This window comes from Grampus griseus (assembly GCF_964374135.1).
Source record: "Grampus griseus genome assembly, chromosome: 15".
Classification (NCBI taxonomy): domain Eukaryota; kingdom Metazoa; phylum Chordata; class Mammalia; order Artiodactyla; family Delphinidae; genus Grampus; species Grampus griseus.
Window position 1 is genome coordinate 60,869,894 of NC_139009.1, and position 24,838 is coordinate 60,894,731.

Genomic DNA, 24,838 nt, shown 5'->3' on the forward strand with positions numbered 1-24,838 from the left:
AAGTCAGGAAGAGAAAGACAAATATCATATTCTAACACATATATATGGAATCTAAAATTTTTAAAAATTGGTTCTGATGAACCTAGGTGCAGGACGGGAATAAAGTAGCAGATGTAGAGAACAGACTTGAGGACACAGGGAGGGAGAAGGGTAAGCTGGGACGAAGTGAGAGAGTAGTATTTACATATATACACTACCAAATGTAAAATAGACAGCTCTTGGGAAGCAGCTATATAGCACAGGGAGATCAGCTGGGTGTTTTGTGACCACCTAGCAGGGTGGGATAGGGAGGGTGAGAGGGAGACGCAAGAGGGAGGGGATATGGGGATATATGTATACACATAGCTGATTCACTTTGTTTTACAGCAGAAACTAACACAACATTGTAAAGCAGTTATAATCCAATAAAGCTGTTAAAAAAATAGTTTGAATTTAGAGACTTTGAGTTTTGGACACAAATTCTATCACCTATAAAATTACCCAAAACATCAGCTTTTTAACTTTAGAGATAAAAAAACACCCACCAAAATAAGCAATTCCTCACCTTCTTCCTTTCAACATGTTTCTCCTTCAGAGGAGGACAAAATTTTTAATATTTAAATTTAAAAATTTAAATTGTCTACATTAAATCACTCTTCTTCATGAGTGGGAAGGTGGCTAGTGGCAAGGTTGTCATGATAGGGAAGCCAGAAAAGTAAGAGAGTTAATTTGGGGAACTGAAAATTTTCTATTTTAAAATGAGCATTACCTATAGGGAACACATTCTATCTATCAAAAGAAATCCTAATAATAAGGAGGAATCGTGTCATGTTATAGAAATAAAAAACAGTGGCAGTCAAAGAGAAAATTGTCGTGTTTTGCAGGATATTGGCAGTTAAAAAAAAAAATAAAGAGGCAGCTTCACTGGGTACAGTAGTAATTTCCCATGACTTTTTAAAGATCTGTCAACACAAAAGATCACCATGAATTACATCAATTGGCTGTCAGTCACTTTTGAAATGTTTCATTGCTGAGCATAGAATAGACTATTAAAACACTCTAGGATTACAGTAGATACCATGTCATTTTCAAAGGGAATATTGTCTGTTAATGAGGTCTAAGTGATCTCTACTCCTGAATGACAGCTAACCAAAATCCTTAAAACGGCATTTACAAATGTGAAGCCAGATGCTTTGGGGGTAATTTTGAACTTAAGGGTGAAATGAAGCAATTTCAAGTATCAACTTCCATCAGAGTTTGAGCTCCTTTGATATTTTTAGCCCCTACTTCCCCCTCTCTTACAAAAATATATCACTGTAGCCATCCAAACTGTCCTTATTGTTTCAAGGACATGGAACTAACAATGTATTAAGATATTGGTTATATCTTATATAAAGTGGAGTTCTGTGAAACCTGTCCAGAAGAAAAGAAAACACTATAAAGCAAACAAACACCTCTCACAGCTAAATGATAGAAGTCACTTAGGCTAAAAACCATTAAGAAGCAGAAATTTTTTGTCTCTCCTTCCTAGTATCAGAGAGAATCTAATAAGGAAGGCACAGACTAGACTGTGGAAGTCACTTCTTTTCCAACCCTGCTCCGATTACCACAGCAGAGTCTGAACCATGATCACAGAAGATATTCGTATTTTTGACCAACTCCAGGGGAAAAAAAGGCTTCATCTTCTTCAATAGTTCAAAACTAAGCCCTAAATTCCACAAATTTAGGTGTCCATTCCCAATTATAAATTACTTCTGGGGTATACACATCTACTTGTAATTAGGATCAGTATTATATTGTTTCCCAAATCAGAGAATTTAGTACATTGGAGCTCCAAATAGACTAATCCAAACCAAGAAAATGACTCCTCTCCACACCACCAATGCCTCTCAAATGGTGATTTGCAGGAAGATGAAGAACTAAATAACAGCCTTGGTTCTCATTCACAAAAATAAGCTATCCATAAGACTTCAAGGAATTTTATCTCCATTTCACCCCAGCAAGGGTATAAAAAGCTGTGTCAGCTACTCATTTTATACCCTCTCCAAGGCAAATACATAAACTGCTAAAATACTTGGAACTCCTGGTTGCAAATTCAAAGGTCTAGTACAGAGCTCATATTTGAAAAGACTTACGTATAAAATGTTTTAAAATACTAGCAACATCACTGCTGTTAACAATTGGGGATGAAGACAAATGGTATGTGGGAGATATGGTCATCAATCCAGACTATAATAAAAACAAAGGGTGAATACAAATCATTGGTCATTTATTCAGGTCTTCTGGGTCATTATTATAATCATAAAAATATAAGTATTCAAAATGGTGTCACTACCAGGATCTCTAAATTTCTTTAACTTTGCCCTAAGAACCTACCTACCTACTTCTTTTTTTTTCTTTCTTCTCTCTTTCATTAATTAATAACTCCTATGTGCCATGGAACTGGGATAGAGCTGTCCACAGTTATACACAAAACAAAGTCCCTGGCTTCATGGATATTACAGTAAACACATACACATCTAAACATATAGTATGATGGCAGGTGGTAATAAACACTGGAAATAGAAGGGAGGATAAAGAGTTACATGGGGATGTTAGATCTGAGCTATTTTGAGATAGGGTGGTCAAGGAGGACTCCTTAAGGAAATAACATTTGAGTAGGGACTTAAGTGAAGGTATTCTGCTATCATCTGTAATAAATTAATTCTTTTAAATCTAATTTATATTTTAAGACTTTCTATCAATACATTCTTCACAAAGAACCAGAGTATCCTTTGATTCATTGTAAACCTTCCAAATTTAACTAATTCTCTGATATTCTGAGATTAATAAACTAATGGTTTATTTCCTTTCTCTCCATGATATCATTTTCAAATTAGTCTGGTGAAAAAGCAAAGGTTTAGAAAAAAAGAAATCTTATTTTAAAACTTACTTCAAATCTTTTTTTTTTAAATTATAGTTGATATACAATGTTGTATTAGTTTCAGGTGTACAGCAAAGTGATTAAGTTATACATACTTATATATATATTTTCAGATTCTTTTCCCATATATTGATAGGTTATTACAGAGTATTGAGTAGAGTTCCCTGTGCTATATAGCAGGTCCTTGTTGATTATCTATTCTTTATATAGTAGTGTGTATACGTTAACCCCAATCTCCTAATTTATCCCTCCCCCTCAACTTTCCCCTCTGGTAACCATAAGTTTCTAAGTCTGTGAGTCTGTTTCTATTTTGTAAGTAAGTTCATTTGATTCATTTTTTAGATTCCACATATAAGTGATATCATATGATATTTGCCTTTGTCTGACTTCCTTCACATAGTAGGATAATCACTAGGTCCATCCTTGTTGCTGCAAATGGCATGATTTCATTCTTTTTATGGCTGAGTAATATCCCATTGTATAAATATACCACATCTTCTTTATCCATTCATCTGTTGATGGACATCTAGTTTGCTTCCATGTCTGGGCTATTGTAAATAGTGCTGCTATAAACACTGGGGTGCACGTATCTTTTCAAAGTATGGTTTTCTCTGGATGTATGTCCAGGAGTGGGATTGCAGGATCATATGGTAGCTCTATTTTTAGTTTTTTAAGGAACCTCCATACTGTTCTCCATAGTGCTGTACCAATTTATATTCCCACCAACGGTGTAGGAGGGTTCCTTTTTCTCCACATTCTCTCCAGCACTGATTAACTGTAGACTTTTTGATCTTATTTTTTTTTGCGGTACGCGGGCCTCTCACTGTTGTGGCCTCTCCCATTGCGGAGCACAGGCTCCGGATGCGCAGGCCCAGTGGCCATGGCTCACGAGCCCAGCTGCTCCGCGGCATGTGGGATCCTCCCGGACCGGGGCACGAACCCGTGTCCCTTGCATCGGCAGGCGGACTCTCAACCACTGCGCCACCAGGGAAGCCCATAAATATCATTTTTATGCTCCCAACTTTTTATCTCCCAGCCGAACTGCCTTCTCAAACTCTAAACTCATATATACAACTGTTAACTCAGTATCTCAAACTGTATGTCTAATAAACACTACAAATTGAATATGTCCAAAACCAAATTCCCAATCTTCCTCCACCCCAAATTTAGCTCTAATTGAAGATTTTGCCATCATAGCACATGGTATATGCAGCCTTCTAGTTGATCAGATAAAAAAAATTGGGGAGTTATCTTCAATTCCTCACTTTCTTGCTTCCTTTCCTTTTAACCATCAGGAAACTATGCTGGCTCTACAGTCCAAATAGGACCACTTGTCACCACCTCTATCACCCAAGTTTCCATCAAGTCTTGCTGGATTACTGTCATAGCTTCCTAACTGGTCTCCCTGCTTATACCCTACAGTTTATTCTCAATACCTCAGTCAATGTGATCCTTTTTGAATATGTCAGATGATGCCACTAATCAAATGCTGCCATGGCTCCCACTTCATACAAAATAAAAGCCAAACTCTTTATAATGGCCTACCATGAACCCCTGGTACCTCTCTGATCTAATCTACTGTTTCTCTTCCCCTTACTCACTCAATTCCAGCTACCCCAGCTTCCTTATTATTCCCTAAACTTGCCAATAACTTAACTACCTTCAGACCTTTGCTCTAGTTCTAACTTCTGTCAAAAATGCTCTTTTCCCTTCAATAATAACTTACTGTCAAGATGTTGCTCTTTTTAATAAGACCAACCTTGAACCTCCACCAGATTCCTGATTTCCTTAACCCAGGTTCTTTCTCTTTCTCCACAGCATTCACGACCTTTTATCATACTAGATGATTTACTTATTTATTTTCTGTACCATTTATTACCTGTTTTCTGCCACTAGAATATAAGCAAGAATCTCTTTTGTTGATGTTCTTGTTGTTTACTTATTTATTCTTAAGACTTAGATCAGTACCTGTCACATAGTAGGCACTCAATAAATATTGTAAAGTTAATTAACAGGACACCTTGTTCTAATCTTCTGACTTCTCTTCTTTGAAAAACTCCATTTCTATACTAGCCCTAACAACCACTGTTTACCTGCCCAGATCTCCTTCTTAGTAATAGGCAATATGCACTGAGTATTTACTGTGAACCAGGCACTATTCTAAGCACTTTACAAGTTCATTTAATCTTCACAGCAATCCTATGAAATACATGCTACTCTTGTCCCCATTTTACACATAAAGCCAAGCAATCTGCCCAAGAACACATTTGTTAAGGGGAGAACCAGAACTGGAACCTGGGCAGTCTGCTTTAGAACATATACTCTTGACTGACCTTCTTCTCACAGACTTGGAAGAAGCAGCCCTAGGAAAACAGCTGTGTCTGCTGACTGAACTAGAGATCATCACTTAGGGTCTGAGAATACAAGGCATTCAAGTTACAGTAGGTGGTAGAACTGAAAGGTAATGCAGAGTTGGCTTAACATGGGGAAGTAAAGAAGCCATGAGAAAAGCATGAAAGCCAGTATATAGAGAGAAAGAGATAAAAGAATAGAGCATATGGACAGAAAAAATAAGAGATAAGATACCATATAACCTCAAATCAAGACAGGCAGAAAGACATTAGCTTATACAAACTTTTAAATACTAAAAGAATTGTTTATCTGGTAACCAGAAATAGGATTCTGTGAGTTTTGAGTGCTTATAATACTTTTATCATTTGAGTGGATATCTGCTCCCTGTTACAAAATCACCTCTAACTAGAACAATTTCAATGTTACTATGGACCTCCTGTAAATATCTCTATCTTTGTTATGACAGAATAATTAAATCAATATGGAAAGTAGTACACTATAGTAAAAGTGAGTAAGTTTGGGGAAAAAAATAACCTGAACTTAGGTCTCATTTCTATCATTTTGCTAGCTTGGGCGTTCTCCTTGAACTTTAATTACACCTTCTATAAAATGGAAATAATAACACATGCCCAGCCTGCTTCAAATGTTATTGTAATAAATAAGGTGATTATCTGTGAATGGACACTGAAGAATATAAATTGTTCCACAAACACTGCCCATTACTGATGATGATTCCAGATGTGAAATCACTTTAGTTACCTATAAAGAAGGATATAATGTCCTCCCTTTCATAAAAGGTGAATAATAGAGTTAGTCAAAGATTTACTGATTGGTGATGAAAAAAATCACTGGTTTTGTACGTGTCTATACAGGTACACACCACCATCATAGCCGAAATAAATAAACTTGTGTGGATGTTCCTTCATTCATATGTAAAAATTTTGATAACAAAAGTATTTTTGCCGAAACAGCTCCAATGACTTAGGAATAACATTTAGCATTCACTGAAATTATGTCAAGAACTATGATACAGTACTTCTTGATAAGCTCCTACTGCTTCTTCCTATTGTTACTTGATCTGTACAGTGCCTTTGAAATGGACAATGGAGTCAGGAAAACTGAAGAACTGAGGAGTTAGGTCTTCTTTTAAGATGCTACAGTAAAACAATGGCATAGTCACATCTAAATTCCAGAGTCTTCTGTGTCCAAAGCTGTTTCTATCACACCATGTTCCTGCTATGCTACTTGTTTAAAACAGATTTATTTTTGTACACCTGAAACTAACACAATATTGTAAATCAACTATACTTAAATAAAAATAAATTAATTAAATAAAATGGCTTTTAAGAGATTGATAAATCAAATGGCCTAAGAAGAATTATATCAAGAGTTTTAATGTAGAGGTAGTTCACAAAATAAATTTTCTGTCCTACTTGGGATTCAGAAAAGGAGAAGAGAATAATCTACAAAAGCATAAGAACCTCCAAATTTTCAATCCAACTTTGCTTTTCTGTAGCATTCCTGATTACAAAAGAAGTTAGCCTATTCTCAGACACATAATGGCAATGCTTAATATTTCTATACCAGGCAAGAGAAACGAAGCTCTGCAAAATGAGGGGATTGTCCAAATAATGTCGAATGTGACTTTAAATTGTAAAAAAAAAAGTTGGTTATAAGTAGAATTCAATCACTGCCAATGTCCCATATTATAATACAGTATTTAACAGTGTTTTTAAATCTTAACACAGGAAAAGAAACAATCATTCCAAAATCAGAAGTAGATGTTCACCTGTCTTCCAGCTGTACTCATCTACGGGTCAGTATCGTTAACCACTTACTGACATTCATCCTTGATAATGTATATCTGAAAATGTCAATTTTTCCTAGACCAACTGACTTTGAAACTATACCACCTCTAAAAACAGATGACCAACAGCCCTTCCCTTCATCTGTGAAGAAAAGTCCTCCAAGCTCTCTCACACTTGGCACTCTAATTTCCATAAAATGAGAGGTTGAGGCTCCCAAACAAACCTGGGTTTCTAAGAGAAGAGAAACGTCGCATCTTTCTAAGTTTTAGGACTTAAGCCAATACGTCAAATCTTCAGTTTGCCAAGATACTGTTCTCAACCTATGTACAATAACCCTCCACCCTTTGTGAGATTGTGTAAGCTTCCACAGAAATGTAATGACTGCCTTTCTCTCACATTTCCTCAATCCCAAATCCCCAGACTTACATGCTAATAAAGAGTAATTTACCACTCATACATGTGATGTATCTCAAAAACAAAATCTAACGCTAACCAGTGACTATGAATGCCAATATCCCTGGCATCAATGACTTACGTAGGCAAAATGTGATTTCATGCTGTATGTTGTATTTGAACTGCCATTATTTTAAATAGGACACTGATGTTGACTCTATTCTCCAACTAACAATTTTTTTATATAATCAATGGCAAATAATACAAATTTAATCCAACAACCTCAGAAAGGAGAACCAGTTAAACTAGAGAAGACAATGGGAGAGAGAAAAAAAGTGACTTTTCCAAAAAATAATGGATTTCTCCAAGGCACTGAATGAAAAACACAAGGAATTTATTTTGCACTTTCACCGTGAGTCCATCAGAAAGAACATGATAGAGCACATAGAAAATTATAATTAATTCACACACAAGCCCCAGAGCTTAGGACATCTGTTCACAAATTGCCTTGCTGCCTCCAATAAGAGCAGCTTTACCTCAGTAAGTCCAATATTCTTCCTTTTAATGACATTCTGCAGAGAGCTGCTCAGAGTCCTAGTTAGCAACAGGTTTGTAGATTTACGAATCATGTCATCAACTTCAGTTGAACTGAAAAGGAAATGTCAAGAGTCAATCATACCAGGTAGGAAAATTATTTTGCAAACAAACAATGTGCCAGTGGTACTCATGGTAATAATAATAGTGATAATAATGGCAACAAGAAATAACATTTATTGTATATCAGAAATTAGATTCCAAGTATTTTAATGTATCAAAATTCATTTAACCTTCATAATAACCATATGAATTAGTTTTAGTATTATCTCTACAGATGAGGAAATGAAGGTAAAGAGAAGTTAAGTAACTTGCTGAAGGTCACACAGTGAGTAGATAGCAAAAAAGGATTTTAATACAGGCAGTGTAGCTCTAAAGGCTACAGTATTTAAATACTATGCTATACTGCATCTCAGGACAGAGTTCTCTAACATGATTCTGCATTCTGAAACCATTATTTCTCCCATACATTCAAGTTCCTTCGCAGTTAATATTTATAATTTTCAACCTGATCTCTTTGTAGACTTTCTGCACAATTAGCTGATAAAGTCCCTAAAACAAAAAAAATCTCTGCTCTTATGTCATCATCTTTCATATAATGTCTATTTAGCTCTCATTCCAAAATGGATGTTTCAAGCCAATAGTTACTTTTTTTGGACTTTTAAAAAAGTGATTTACAAGATTTTATAATTTTCAGGTGTACAACATAATGAATCAAAAAATTTAAAGATTATACTCCATTTAAAGTTATAAAATATGGGTGATATTCCCTGTACTATACAATACATCCTTGTAACTTATTTGTTTTATACATAGTAGTTTGTACTTCTTAATCCTCTACCTCTCTCTTGCCCCTCCTCTCTCCCCTCTCCTCACTGGTAACCACTGACTTTGAAACTAAACCAGTAGTTTAATTCTGCATAAATGTTTTATAACCCTTACTATTCCAAAAATGATCGATAATGACATTTTCTATTCAGTAAAGGAAACTAAACGTAAAAAAAATGATTCCAAAGCTATCTTTATATGCAAAGTTTAAAAAAGAAAACAACAATCTTGCAACCAACAAATGAAATTCTAGACCTATACATCCTTCATAAGCCCCTGAAAGCATCACCCAAGATGGTTTCTATAAAAGATATCCTTTTGAGACAAATATTTCTTCAATAATAAAGTTAGTATTGTAATGATACTTCTTTATCAAGAAATAAATGTAAAGATTTGTGAGCAGTTCTTTTTCAATAATTTATTGCTTGTGAACAATGGTCACAAATTTTATCTCACTGATTTTTTTCTACAGAATAAAATCAGAGGCTTAGTATAGTTCAATTAAAAATCTTAAAATACTAAATATACAGGCTAGCTACATTGTCATGCTATGTGGAGACAAAAATATTAGAAATAAATAAGACTACAGAATGCAAGGAATTCAGTTAGGAAATTCAGTTAGAAAAAACGATACCTCAAAATATTTTTACAGGGTCCATGTAAAGATATATTTAATTGAACAATAACCTCTGGCTTATTGCTACCCTTTCAAAAGCTATTACTGAATTTAAAACTTCATTCCAAAAATATATAAGGTGCTGGGCATTGTGTTGATGGAATATTGAAATTACAGAGGTGAAGAAATAGTCATGGTTCCTACATTCATATGTTAAACTCATAATTGTATCATATCAATTGTAATATGAGTTATGAATAAGTACAGGCTGCTATAAAAGTGATTAACACAGGTGTCCAAAATAATCTGGTGCCCCGATATTAATCACTCTCCTGGCATCTCTACTTATTACTTATTTCTATTATGCTTTATGAAGATCTAGTAGAAGTGCCATTCTTGGATATGATGTAGAAGATTAAGAAAAACTGTCCCTACCTTCAAAAGCACAAGAAAGCTAGATCTAAGCTAAAAGCTGTATATTCCTTTAATGTTAATGAAGTATAATGAACACAAAAAATGTATAACTGAATTAAATTGCATACTGGGATAAAGCCCTTGAAAGATAAGCAAAGAGTAGCAGCTACTTTCATATCTAAGGCCAATTGCCTAATCTGGGTACACATAGATGAGGGAGTGAAATACTCATAGGCTGAGAGACTCTGGTGGGACAAAAAAAAAAATCATCCAACCCCTTAACAGTGTGGGCTGCTATTACAGATTGGAATCTTGGAAGAGCCCCCAAACAAAAATAATAGGAGAGAGTTGCACAACAGCTCTTGCCTATAAGAATTCTGTTCCATAAGAAATGGTAGGGGTAGTGCTAGAAATCAGAGAGAAGTCTTGCAAATTTTGAAAGGGATTTAGATTCCAAGGGATTTGCAAATTTTGCAATTTTTGAAAGAGATTTAGATTCCAAATTTTGAAAGGGATTTAGATTCTACTCGAATTCAATCCAAAGGAGAGTAAAAACTAACTAAAGCTGAAACCCAGCCCAACTCAAATCCTGTTAAAATAAAAGATAAGTCCCTGGATAAAAGCTTTGGAATTTCAGAGTCTTAAAGACAAAAAGACTTCTACCATAGCATTTGTAGAATTGAAATCAGAAGTAATTTGAAACTAATAAAAACTGAGACTCACATTCAGTTCACTCAAGTAATGATGAAATCTGAATGATACATCAAGTAGCTAGGAATTGCAGAAGAGGAAGAAATGAGAAAAGAGACATATATAAGGATAAATCGGCAACATCATCTCCAAACCTAATAAAAGATCTCAACCCACAGATCTCAGAAGTTTAACAAAACCCCAACACAATTAATGCAAATAAAACCTCACACAGGAAAATCACAGTTAAATTGCAAAATGCAAAGACAAAGAGGAAACCTTAAAGGCAACCAGAGAAGAAAGGCAATACAGTTAGAGGAACAACAATAAGAATAATGGCTTATTTCTCTTCAGGAACAATGAAAGCAAACAGAGGAATAACATCTTTAAAGTGTGGGGAAAGGGAGGACTGCCAGCCTAGAATTCTACATCTTAAAAAATATATTTTTGAAAACAGATGAAAAAAGATTTTTACACAAACAAAACTAAGAAAATCTAAACCAGCAGATATATACTAAAAGAAGAGCTAGAAGAAATTTTTCACACTGAAGGAAAATGATACCAAAGGGTAACACAGATCTGTAAGAAAGAAGGACAAGGCTTGGAAATAGCAAATATGAGGATAAATATAATGAACTACTTTTCTTTCTTGAATTTTAAAATACTATCAAATGTTCAAACAAACAATAACATATTTTAGTGTTTAAAAACAAGTGTATAAGTAAGTATATGCCAACAATATCAGAAAAGGAAGTGAAAAGATAAATTACACTACACTGCTGTAAGATTCTTAAATTACATGTAACTGTGATAAGTTAAGGATACACACTATAATTCCCAGAGCAAACACACAAACAGATAATAAATAAAACTAAAAGTTATACTCCAGTAAGCCAATACGGAAACTAAGTCATAATACTAATAAAACTTAATCGAGAAGCAGGAAAGAAAAAAGGAAAAAAAGGAGCAAAAATAAAAATGAATGGAACAAATAGAAAAACAACAGCAAGATGAAAGGCTTAAATCCAAACAAATCACTAAATATATTAATGTAATGGAATAAACATTCCAATTAGGCAGAATGAATAAAAAACCAATACCAAACTACTTGTTGATTCAAAATGACACACATTTAAATACAAGGAACATGTCTAGATCTTACTGTCAAGATGCCATTCAGCACTAAAAAGAACTGAGCTCCTTGAAAAAATGAGTAATATCATGGTTAAGTTAGGAAATGTCCCCAAAGTGATAAGAACACATCAACAAGGCACAGGAGCCAGCATGAAGTGGCTCACACTAGCTACATCTGGGACAATTTGAGTATCAAAATGAATAAGGTCATTAAAGGAATAACCCAACTGAATGAAGTAAGAATCCATGAATCTGATATGATAATAGGAAATGATAGGTAGGTAGGTAGGTAGGTAGCTAGCTATATAGATAGATAATGGGGAAGGACTCTTTAATATGGAATGCCAAGTAATACCTATAAAAGGAATAAAAAAAAATAAATTAGTTAAAATCATATATTAATGATTATTAGAGAAAAAAACTGATTTCAGGCAAGAATCACTAATGAATACTATAAGAGGTAAAGAAGTGAAGGACATCTGGTAACTAACAAAATAAATACATGGTCTCAATGTATTTCAAAACAAACAGTACTTATTACAAAAGGAAAAATTATAACTATATGGAGAAAACAGACAACATCTTAAATAGTTAATCAAAATGAACATAAACCATAAGGGATTGAAATACTACACACACACACACACACACACACACACACACATACAGAGAGACAGACAAAGAGAGAGGGAGGAAGTAATAAAGCAAACATGGCAAAAAGTCAAAAATTGGAGAATTTCAGTTCATCACAACATTTTCGAAATTCTTCCTTAATGTTGAAATTATTTGAAAATAACATGATAAAAAAAGAAGAAAATGTTATAAGTAATAGAACAGACAAACATATACCATAAAAGAAAGTAATGGTTATATTAATATTAGGCAAAGAAGACAATGATTATTTTAATTTTTAACACAGATAAAGAGGGACATTTCACAAAATTAAAAGGATGAATACAATAAGAAGATATAACAATCAAACTGTGTATGAACTTAAAAAGATATATTCAAAATAAATGAAGCAAACTTGAGAGATCACACAAAAAAATAGACAAATCTACAATCATAGCTGGATAGTTTAACACTCCTCAGTAATTGACAGAAAAAGTAGACCTAAAAAGGGAAGGATACAGAAAATTTGTACAATACTATTAATAAACTTAGTCTGTCATTTAGAGAATACAACACTCAACAACTACAGAATACACATTCTATTCAAGTGTACACGAAACACTGTTGTAATTGGATTTAAATTTACCACCTTGATGGTTGATTTCTGTTTGTTCCACCTGTTCTATATCCCATTTAACTCTCGTTGACTGTTTTTAGATTGAGTGTTCTTTTTATGATTCCTTTTTATCCTCATTATTGGCTTATTACTTTCACCTGTTTCATGTTTTTTTGACCATTTTTTCAGTGGTTGCTATACGTTATACTATATATATAGAGAGAATATAACAGAATATATTTTCAAATAATATACCACTTCATGTATAATGTAAAAACCTTAAACAGTAAATCAAATTCCTCTCTCATATCATTTGTCCTATTATTACCATACATTTACTTTTACATTTACTTTTCCTTTACTAGACACTGTTACTTTTTTTCCTTTACACAAGCAATTTTCTTTAAGAGCAATTAAAAATAAAGGCATGACATTAGAAATGACAGAACAGGAAGTCCTGCACATATATCCCTTCTCAGCAACAATAATTTGGCAGCCAAGCAGAGACAAAAGTACTCTTGTGGAACTCTGGATTCAGGAAGGAAGACTGCAAAATCTGGCAGAGCCCAAGACTAAAAGGAGGGTTGCTTTCAGAAGGCAAGCCCAAACTCAAGCAGGTGGCATACTTGCTAACCATAGTCCTAGCTACAGACACAGGAACTGACTCTGGCCCCTGACCACCTATGGACACAGCCTGTTTGGCCTTTCCATCATCACCATTTGCCAAAGGATGCGGTAACAGGCATCCAGGGTAACAGGGTAATAGGCCCACCAAACTCAGTTCTACCTGTAAACACTGAATTGTTCCATGACCCAACTCCAGACGCTATTAGCTGTCAACCCTGCCTGCATATGACTGGGTAGAGACATGCCTGCCCATGAACCTAGGCAAGTTCTCCAACCTCAGTCTGATTGCAAATACTAAAAAAATCCCTGTAACTTGACCCCATGTTCACATAGCCACAAACCAGGAGTACTCCAGTCCACTCAAGGACCTGTCGGGCCACATACCCTTCCATGCACCTGGAGGTAGGGCTGCCAACCTCAAATCTGACCATAGATGTTGAAGTGCCCCATGACCTCACTCCAGCCCCTTGTAGCCATGGATGGGAGGCAGTCCTGCCTGCCCAGGGATCCAGCAGGAGACACGCTCATATGTGCCCCTAGAGAGAGGTCCACTGACCTCAGTCTCACTGTGGATCTTGAAGTGTCTCTGGAATCTGGCACCAGCCACTCCCAACTATGGTCCAAGAGAAACCCTATTTGCCCAGAGACGCACCACAAGGAATCCCCATAAGCACCCCCAGATGAATCCCTCAATGCAATTACACAGCTGCAATCTATCAGTCATTCTAATTGTGAAACCTGAAGTGGTCCTGTGTTTTGACTCCAGACCCTTTCAGACATGGTATAGGAATAGTCCTTCAACCCAGGGACCTGGAGGGAGACACATAACTCCATGCCCCCAAAGACAAGCACAAAGGCAGAGCCATCAACACAAAGCTACATGGATCACAAAGACTTGACAACCCACCTGACACCACCAAACAAACCAAATAATGTTCTAGTAATGAATCCCAAAGAAACAGAGACATACAAACTGTCTAACAAAGAATTTGAAATATCATCTTAAGCTCAATAATATGCAAGAAAACACAGAAAGACAAGAAAATTATATCTGGAACACTATGCACAAACAAAAAGAGAAGGTTAATAAAGATATAGAAACCATAAAAGAGAACCAAACTGAAATCCTGGAGCTGAAGTATACAATGATAGAACTGAAAAATTCAGCAGAGAGCTTCAAGAGAAGACTAAGTCATACAGAAGAAAGAATCAGGGAATTAGAAGACAGGCCATTTGATATCAGAAAGAGGAGCAAAGAGAAAACATAAATAAAGAAAGCATAGGGACCTATTGATTACCATTAAAAAACCAAATATACACATTATGGGAATCCCAGAAAAAGAAGAAAGAAAAAGAGAAAGATTACTTAACGAAATTATAGCTGGGAGAGACCTTCAAGATGGTGGGGGAATAAGACGCGGAGATCACCTTCCTCCCCACAAATACATCAGAAATACATCTACATGTGGAATAACTCCTACAGAACACCTACTGAATGCTTGCAGAAGACCTCAGACAGCCCAAAAGGCAAGAAACTCCCCACGTACCTGGGTAGGGCAAAAGAAAAAAAGAAAAAACAGAGACAAAAGGAAAGGGACGGGACCTGCATCTGTGGGAGGGAGCTGTGAAGGAGGAAAAATTTCCACACACTAGGAGCCCCTTCACTGGCGGAGACGGGGGCTGGCAGGGGGGAAGCTTCGGAGCCACGGAGAAAAGCACAGCAACAGGGGTGCAGAGGACAAAGTGGAGAGATTCCCGCCCAGAGGATCGGTGCCGACCAGCACTCACCAGGCAGAGAGGCTTCTCTGCTCACCTGCCAGGATGGATGGGGGCTGGGAGCTGAGGCTCCGGCTTTGTAGGTCAGATCCCAAGGAGAGGACTAGGATTGGCTGTGTGAACACAGCCTGAAGGGGGCTAGTGCACCACAGCTAGCCGAGAGGGAGTCCGAGAAAAAGTCTGGACCTGCCTAAGAGCCAACAGACCATCGTTTCGAGGTGCACGAGGAGAGGCGATTCAGAGCACCGCCTAAATGAGCTCCAGAGACAGGTGTGAGCCGTGCAGACACCAGAGATGGGCATAAAACGCTAAGGATGCTGCTGCAGCCACCAAGAAGCCTGTGTGCAAGCACAGGTCACTATCCACACCTCCTCTCCCAGGACCCTGTGCAGCCTGCCACTGCCAGGGTCCCGTGATCCAGGTACAACTTCCACAGGAGAACACACGGCACGCCTCAGGTTGTTGCAACATCATGCTGACCTCTGCCGCTGCAGGCTCGCCCCGCATTGTGTACCCCTCCCATCCCGTGGCCTGAGTGAGCCAGAGGCACCTAATAAGCTGCTCCTTTAACCCCGTCCTGTCTGGGTGAGGAACAGACGCTGTCAGGGGACCTACACGCAGAGGCAGGGCCAAACCCAAAGCTGAACCTCAGGAGCTGTGCGAACAAAGAAGAGAAAGGGAAATTTCTCCCAGCAGCCTCAGGAGCAGCAGATTAAATTGCCACAATCAACCTGATGTAACCTGACTCTGTGGAATACCCGAAGAGACAACATTTCATCCCAAAACTGAGGCAGTGGACTTTGGGAGCACCTGTAGACTTGGAGTTTGCTTTCGGCATCTAATTTGTTTCTAGTTTTATGTTTATCTTAGTTTAGTATTTAAAGTTTATTTTCATTTGTATATTTGCTTATTGATTTGGTTGCTCGCTTCTTTTTTTAATATATATATAGGTATATAAATTTTTTTCCTTTTTCTCTTTTTGTGAGTGTGTATGTCTATGCTTCTTTGTGTGATTTTCTCGGTACAGCTTTCCTTTTACCGTTTGTCCTAGGGTTCTGTCTGCCTTTTTTTCATATAGTTTTTAGCACTTGTTATCATTGGTGGATTTGTTTTTTGGTTTCGTTGCTCTCTTCTTTCTTTCTTTCTTTTTTAAATTAATTTTTCATTTTTTTACTTTTAATAATTACTTTCTATTTTAATTACTTCATTTTTATTTTTTCTTTCTTTCTTGATTTCTTTTTTTCTCTCTTTTCTTCTGAGCCACGTGGCTGACAGGGTCTTGGTGCTCCGGCTGGGTGTCAGGCCTGAGCCTCTGAGGTGGGAGAGCTCAGTTCAGGACATTGGTCCACCAGAGACCTCCGGCTCCATGTAACATCAAATGGCGAAAGATCTCCCAGAGATCTCCATCTCAATGTGAAGACCCAGTTCAACTCAATGAACAGCAAGCTAAAGTGCTGCACACCCTATGCCAAACAACTAGGGAGACAGGAACACAACCCCACCTATTAGCATAGAGGCTGCCTAAAATCATAATAAGGTCACAGACATACTAAAACACACCACTGGACATGGTCCTGCCCACTAGAAAGACAAGATCCACCCTATCCACCGGAACACAAGCACTAGTCCCCTCCAACAGGAAGCCTACACAACCCACTGAACCAACCTTAGCCACTGGGGGAAGACACCAAAAACAAGGGTAAGTACGAACGTGCAGCCTGCGAAAAGGGGACCCCAAACACAGTTAGTAAAGAAAAATGAGAAGACAGAGAAACACACAGCAGATGAAGGAGCAAGGTTAAAAACCACCAGACCAAACAAATGAAGAGGAAATAGGCAGTCTACCTGAAAAAGAACTGAGAGTAATGATAGTAAAGATGATCCAAAATCTTGGAAACAGAATGGAGAAAATACAAGAGACGTTTAACAAGGAACTAGAAGAACTAAAGAGCAAACAAACAATGATGAACAACACAATAAATAAAATTAAAAATTCTCTAGAAGGAATCAATAGCAGAATAACTGAGGTAGAAGAAAGGATGAGACCTGGAAGATAAAATACTGGAAATAACTACTGCAGAGCAGAATAAAGAAAAAACAATGAAAAGCATTGAGGACAGTCTTAGAGACCTCTGGGACAACATTTAAATGCACGAACATTCGAAGAAGAAGAGCAAAAGAAAGGGACAGAGAAAATATTTGAAGAGATTATAGTTGAAAACTTCCCTAATATGGGAAAGGAAATAGTCAATCAAGTCCAGGAAGCGCAAGAGTCCCATACAGGATAACTCCAAGAAGAAACATGCCAAGACATATATTAATCAAACTATCAAAAATTAAAGGCAAAGAAAAAATATTAAAAGCAGCAAAGCAAAAACAACAAATAACATACAAGGGAATCCCCATAAGGTTAACAGCTGAACTTTCAGGAGAAACTCGGCTAGCCAGAAGGGAGTGACAGGACATATTTAAAGTGATGAAAGGGAAAAACCTACAACCAAGATTACTCTACCCAGCATGGATCTCATTCAGATTCAATGGAGAAATTAAACCTTTACAGACAAACAAAAGTTAAGAAATTCAGCACCACCAAACCAGCTTTACAACAAAGGCAACAGGAACTTCTCTAGGCAGGAAACACAAAAGAAGGGAAAGACCTTCAATAACAAACCCAAAAGAATTGAGAAAATGGTAATAGGAACATACATATCGATAATTACCTTAAATGTAAATGGGTTAAATGCTCCAACCAAAAGACACAAACTGGCTGAATAGATACAAAGACAAGACCTGTATATATACTGTATACAAGAGACCCACCTAAGACCTAGGGACACATATAGACTGAAAGTGAGGGGACGGAAAAAGATATTCCATGCAAATGGAAATCAAAAGAAAGCTGGAGTAGCAATTCTCATATCAGACAAAACAGACTTTAAAATAAAGACTATTACAAGAGACAAAGAAGGAAACTACATAATGATCAAGGTATCAATCAAAGAAGAAGATATAACAATTTTAAATATTTATGAACCCAACATAGGAGCATCTCAATACATAAGGCAAATACTAACAGCCAAAAAACGGGAAACTGACAGTAACACAATCATAGTAGAGGACTTTAACACCACACTTTCACCAATGGACGTATCATCCAAAATGAAAATAAGTAAGGAAACACAAGCTTTAAATGATACATTAAACAAGGTGGACGTAATTGATATTTATAGGACATTCCATCGAAAAACAACAGAATACACTTTTGTCTCAAGTGCTCATGGAACATTCTCCAGGATAGATCATATCTTGGGTCACAAATCAATCCTTGGTAAAGTTAAGAAAACTGAAATCGTATCAAATACCTTTTCCAACCACATGCTATGAGCCAAGATATCAATTACAGGAAAAAATCTGTAAAAACTACAAACACATGGAGGCTAAATAATATACTACTTAATAACCAAGAGATCACTGAAGAAATCAAAGAGGAAATCAAAAAACACCTAGAAACAAGTGACAATGAAAACACGACAACCAAAAACCTACGGGATGCAGCAAAAGCACTTCTAAGAGGGAAGTTTATAGTAATACAATCCTACCTCAATAAACAAGAAACATCTCAAATAAACAAGTTAACCTTACGCCTAAAGCAATTAGAGAAAGAAGAACAAAAAACCCCCAAAGTTAGCAGAAGGAAAGAAATCATAAAGTTCAGATCAGAAATAAATGAAAAAGAAATAAAGGAAACAATAGCAAAGCTCAGTAAAACTAAAAGCTGTTTCTTTGAAAAGATAAACAAAATTGATAAACCATTAGCCAGTCTCATCAAGAAAAAAAGGTGAGAAGACTAAAATCAATAGAATTAGAATGAAAAAGGAAAAGTAGCAACTGATACTGCAGAAATACAAAGGATCATGAGAGATTACTACAAGCAACTACATGCTAACAAAATGGACAACCTGGAAGAAATTGACAAATTCTTAGAAAAGGACAACCTTCCGAGACTGAACCAGGAAGAAATAGAAAATATACACAGACCAATCACGAGCACTGAAATTGAGACTGTGATTAAAAACCTTCCAACAAACAAAAGCCCAGGACCAGAGAGCTTCACAGGTGACTTTTACCAAACTTTTAAAGAGCTAAAACCTATCTTTCTCAAACTCTTCCAAAATAGAGCAGAGGAAGGAACACTCCCAAACTTGTTCTACAAGTCCACCATTACCATGATAACAAAACCAGACAAAGATGTCACAAAGAAAGAAAACTACAAGGCAATATCACTGATGCATAGATGCAAAAATCCTCAAAAAAATACTACCAAACAATCCAACACCATATTAAAAGGATCATACACCATGACCAAGTGGAGTTTAACCAGGGAATGCAAGGATTTTTCAATATACGTAAATCAGTCAATGTGATAAACCATATTAACAAATTGAAAGAGAAAAACCATATGATCTCTCAATAGATGTAGGAAAAGCTTTTGACAAAATCAACACCCATTTATGATAAAAACCCTCCAGAAAGTAAGCATAGAGGGAACTTAACATAATAAAGGCCATGTAAGACAAACCCACAGCCAACATCATACTCAGTGGTGAAAAACTGAAAGTATTTCCAGTAAAATCAGGAACAAGACAAGGTTGTCCACTCTCACCACTACTATTCAATATAGTTTTGGAAGTTTTAACCACAGCAATCAGAGAAGAAAAAGAAATAAAAGGAATACAAATTGGAAAAGAAGAAGTAAAGCTGGCACTGTTTGCAAATGACATGAGTATCATAAAGAATCCTAAAGATGCTACCAGAAAACTACTAGAGCTAATGGATGAATTTGCTAAAGTAGCAGGATACAAAATTAATGCACAGAAATCTCTGGCATTCCTATATACTAATGATGAAAAATCTGAAAGTGAAATTTAGGAAACACTCACATTTACCTTTGCAAGAAAAAGAATAAAATACCTAGGAATAAACGTACCTAAGGACACAAAAGACCTGTATGCAGAAAAATATAAGACACTGATGAAAGAAGTTAAAGATGATACAAACAGATGGAGAGATATACCATGTTCTTGGATTGGAAGAATCAACATTGTGAAAATGACTAAACTACCCATGGCAATCTACAGATTCAATGCAATCCCTAGTAAACTACCAATAGCATTTTTCACAGGACTGAAACAAAAAATTTCACAATTTGTATTGAAACACAGAAGACCCCAAATAGCCAAAGCAATCTTGAGAAAGAAAAATGGAGCTGGTGGAATCACGCTCCAGGAATTCAGACTATATGACAAACCTACAGTAATGAAGACAGTATGGTACAGGCACAAAAACAGAAATATAGATCAATGGAACAGGACAGAAAGCCCAGAGATAAACCCACGCACATACGGTCACCTTATCTATGATAAAGGAGGAAAGAATACACAATGAAGAAAAGACAGCCTCTTCCATAAGTGTTGCTGGGAAAACAGGACAGCTACATGTAAAAGAATGAAATTAGAACACTCCCTAACACCATATACAAAAATAAACTCAAAATGGATTAAAGACCTAAATGTAAGGTTAGACACTATAAAACTCTTAGAGGAAACAAATGCAGAACACTCTATGACATAAAGCACAGCAAGATCCTTTTTGACCTACCACCTTGAGAAATGGAAATAAAAAGAAAAATAAATAAATGGGACCTAATGAAACTTAAAACCTTTTGCACAGCAAAGGAAACGATAAACAAGACGAAAAGACAACCCTCAGAATGACAGAAAATATTTGCAAATGAAGCAACTTACAATGGATTAGTCTCCAAAATTTACAAGCAGCTCATACAGCTCAATATCAAACAACCTAATCGAAAAATGGGCAGAAGACCTAAATAGACATTTCTGCAAAGAAGATATACAGATGGCTAACAAACACATGAAAGGATGCTCAACATCACTAATCATTAGAGAAATGCAAATCAAAACTAAAATGAGGTATCACCTCACGCCAGTCAGAATGGCCATCATCAAAAATCTACGAACAATAAATGCTGGAGAGGGTGTGGAGAAAAGGGAACCCTCTTGCACTGTTGGTGGGAATGTAAATTGATACAGCCACTATGGAGGTTCCTTAAAAAATTAAAAATAGAACTGCCATACGACCCAGCAACCCCACTCCTGGGCATATACCCTGAGAAAACCGTACTTCAAAAAGAGTCATGTACCTCAATGTTTATTGCAGCATTATTTACAAGAGCCAGGACATGGAAGCAACCTAAGTGTCCATCAACAGATGAATGGATACAGAAGATGTGGCACATATATACAATGGAATATTACTCAACCATAAAAAGAAACGAAATTGAGTTATTTGTAGTGAGGTGGATGGACCTAGAGTCTGTCATAGATAGTGAAGTAAGTCAAAAAGTGAAAAACAAATACCGTATGCTAACACATATATATGGAATCCTAAAAAAAAAAAAGTGGCTCTGAAGAACCTAGGGCAATACAGGAAAAGACACAGACATAGAGAATGGACTTGAGGACATGGGGAGTTGGAAGGGTAAGCTGGGACGAAGTGAGAGAGTGGCATGGAGTTATAAATGCTACCAAATATGAAACAGATAGCTACTGGAAAGCAGCCGCATAGCACAGGGAGATCAGCTTGGTGCTCTGTGACCACCTAGAGGGGTGGGGTAGGGAGGGTGAGAGGGAGATGCAAGAGAGAGGAGATATGGGGATATATGTATATGTATAGCTGATTCACTTTGTTATAAAGCAGAAACTAACATACCATTGTAAAGCAGTTATACTCCAATAAAGATGTTAAAAAAAAAGAAAGAAATTATAGCGAAAACCTCCCAAATTTTGGCAAGAATATGGACATACAGATACATAAATCTTAAAGGACCTCAAGCAAGATCAACCAAAGGAAGATTACAGCCAAAAGTATTATAATGAAATTATCAAAAGTCAAAGACAAAAAGAGAATACTGAAAGAAGCAAGAAAATACATGCAACACTGCAGCTAAGGAAGCAGTGGGATGATATACTCAAAGAACTTAAAGAAAAAAACAGCCAAACCAAAATGGTATATGCATCAAAGCTGTCCTTAAGAAAAAAAGGAAAGCTAAATATTTTCCCAAACAGAAGTGGAGGATTTTCATCACCACTACACATATCTTATATGAAATGCTAAAGGGAGTTCTTCAAATTGAAATTTTAAAAGGCAAAGTAACAACATGAAAATGTATGAATGTATAAAACACACTGGTAAAAGCAAATACACAAATTCATAAGAGCATAACACTGTAATGATGGTACATAAGTCAGTTTGAAATCTACTGTAAAAGTTAAGAGACAAAAATATTAAAAATTATTATAAGTACGACAGTCTGTTAATGGATACATATTACCAAAAAATATACAGAATGGTATCAGTAGCACAAAATGTGTTGCGGGGGGAGAAAAGGGGTAGAGTTATTGGATTCAATTGAAGCTAAGTTGTTAACAGCTTAAAAGAGACTTTTTTTTTTTTTTGCGGTACTGGGCCTCTCACTGTTGTGGCCTCTCCCGTTGCGGAGCACAGGCTCCGGACGCACAGGCTCAGCGGCCATGGCTCACGGGCCCAGCCGCTCCGCGGTATGTGGGATCTTCCCAGACCGGTCACGAACCCGCGTCCCCTGCATCGGCAGGCAGACTCTCAACCACTGCACCACCAGGGAAGCCCTTAAAAGACACTTTTTAAGATGTCTTATATAAAGCTCACAGTAAAAACAAACAAACAAAAAAAACCTCAAGAAGCCAAACTAATGTTAAAGAAAAGGAATCAAAGCATACTTCAAAAAATCAACAAACCTACAAGGAAGACAGCAAGAAAGGAACAAAGAAAATACAAAACAATGAGAAAACAATTAACAAAATGGCAATAATTACTTCTTCTCTATCAATAATTACTTTAAATGTAGATGGATTAGATTCTCCAACCTAACTACACATCATTGCTAATGGATAAAAAAACAGGATTCAACAATATGCTGCCTACAAAAGATTTTCCTTATTTTTAACAACACATATAGGCTGAAGTGAAGGGACAGAAAAACATACTCCATGTGAATGGTAACCAAAAGAGAGCAGGAATCACTATACTTATATAGAACAATATACACTTTCACTCACAATCGGTCACAAGAGACAAAGAAGATCACTAATTAATGATAAAGGGATTAATTAATCAAGGGGATATAAGAACTATACATATTTAAGCACCCAACATTGGAGCACCTAATATATAAAGCAAATACTAAAAGAACTGTAGGGAAAAATAAACAGCATTATATTAATGGTACAGGACTTCAATATTTTACTTTAATCAATAATCAAGATAGAAAATCGGTAAGAAAATAGTTGACATTAATGACACTAAAGATCAAATAAAGTTCACAGACATACACAGAACATTTAAACCAACAGCAGCAGAACACATATCCTTCTAAAGCACAGAAGAAACAATGTCCAGGATATATTATATGTTGTGTCACAAAACAAGTTTTAAGAAATTTAAGAAGACTGAAATCTTGTCTCTTTTCCAGCCACAATGGTATGAAATGAGAAATAACAAAAGGAAAATTGGAAAATTAACATTAAAATTTAAAATATTTTTTAATCCTAGTACCATCTAAATAGATGCAGAAAAAGTATTTGACAAAATTCAACAACCTTGCAAGGTAAAAACTCTTAAAACATTAGATACAGAAGAACATACCTCAACATGATAAAGGCCGTTATATGACAAGCTCACAGCTAACAACACATTCAACAAAGAAAAGCTGAAATATTGTCTTCTAAGATCAGAAAAAAGACAAAGGTGTGCACTCTTACCACTTCTATTCAGAAGTCCTAGCCAGAGTCATTAGCCAGAATTTAGAAGTCCTAGCCAGAGCAATTAGACAAGAATAATAAATAAAAGGTATGCAACAGAGAAAGGAAAAAGTTCTCTTTGTTTGCAGATAACATGATCTTGTATATAGAAAACCTTAAAGATTCCACCAAAACAATATCAGAAATAATAAACAAGTGCAGTAGAGATGAATGATACAAAATCAATATACAAAAGTCTGTTGAGATTTTACTCACTAACAAGAAACTATATAAAAAAGAAACTTAAGAAAACAATATCATTTAGAATAGTATCAAAAATAGAGGGGCCAAGATGGTAGAGTGGGGAGACCCTGAGGATACATCCTCACAAAAGCCCAACAAAATTATAACTATATATAAAGCAACTATCTATGAGAACTACCTAAAGACTAACAGAAAAGATCTGCCACAACTAAAGATATATAAAGAAGTGAGACAGGTAGGAGGGACAGAGACTTGGTATAGTCAAGACACACAACCACAGGGAGGCAACCCACAAATCAGAAAATAATCACAAGTGCAGAGGATCTTTCAAAGAGGCAAAGGGTCTGAGCCCCACAT

At 36.3% G+C, this 24,838-nt stretch overlaps 1 protein-coding gene across 2 annotated transcripts in view; it reads right to left on the reverse strand.

Annotated features, from left to right (window-relative positions):
• The window catches only part of EXOC6B (exocyst complex component 6B), a 711,196-nt gene that overhangs the window by 296,621 nt on the left and 389,737 nt on the right, over positions 1-24,838 (reverse strand). For both annotated transcript variants that reach the window (XM_082672238.1, XM_082672239.1), the window contains one exon: positions 7,992-8,103. In XM_082672238.1, the coding sequence (XP_082528364.1) occupies positions 7,992-8,103 (112 nt within the window). The remainder of the gene's footprint in view (positions 1-7,991; positions 8,104-24,838) is intronic.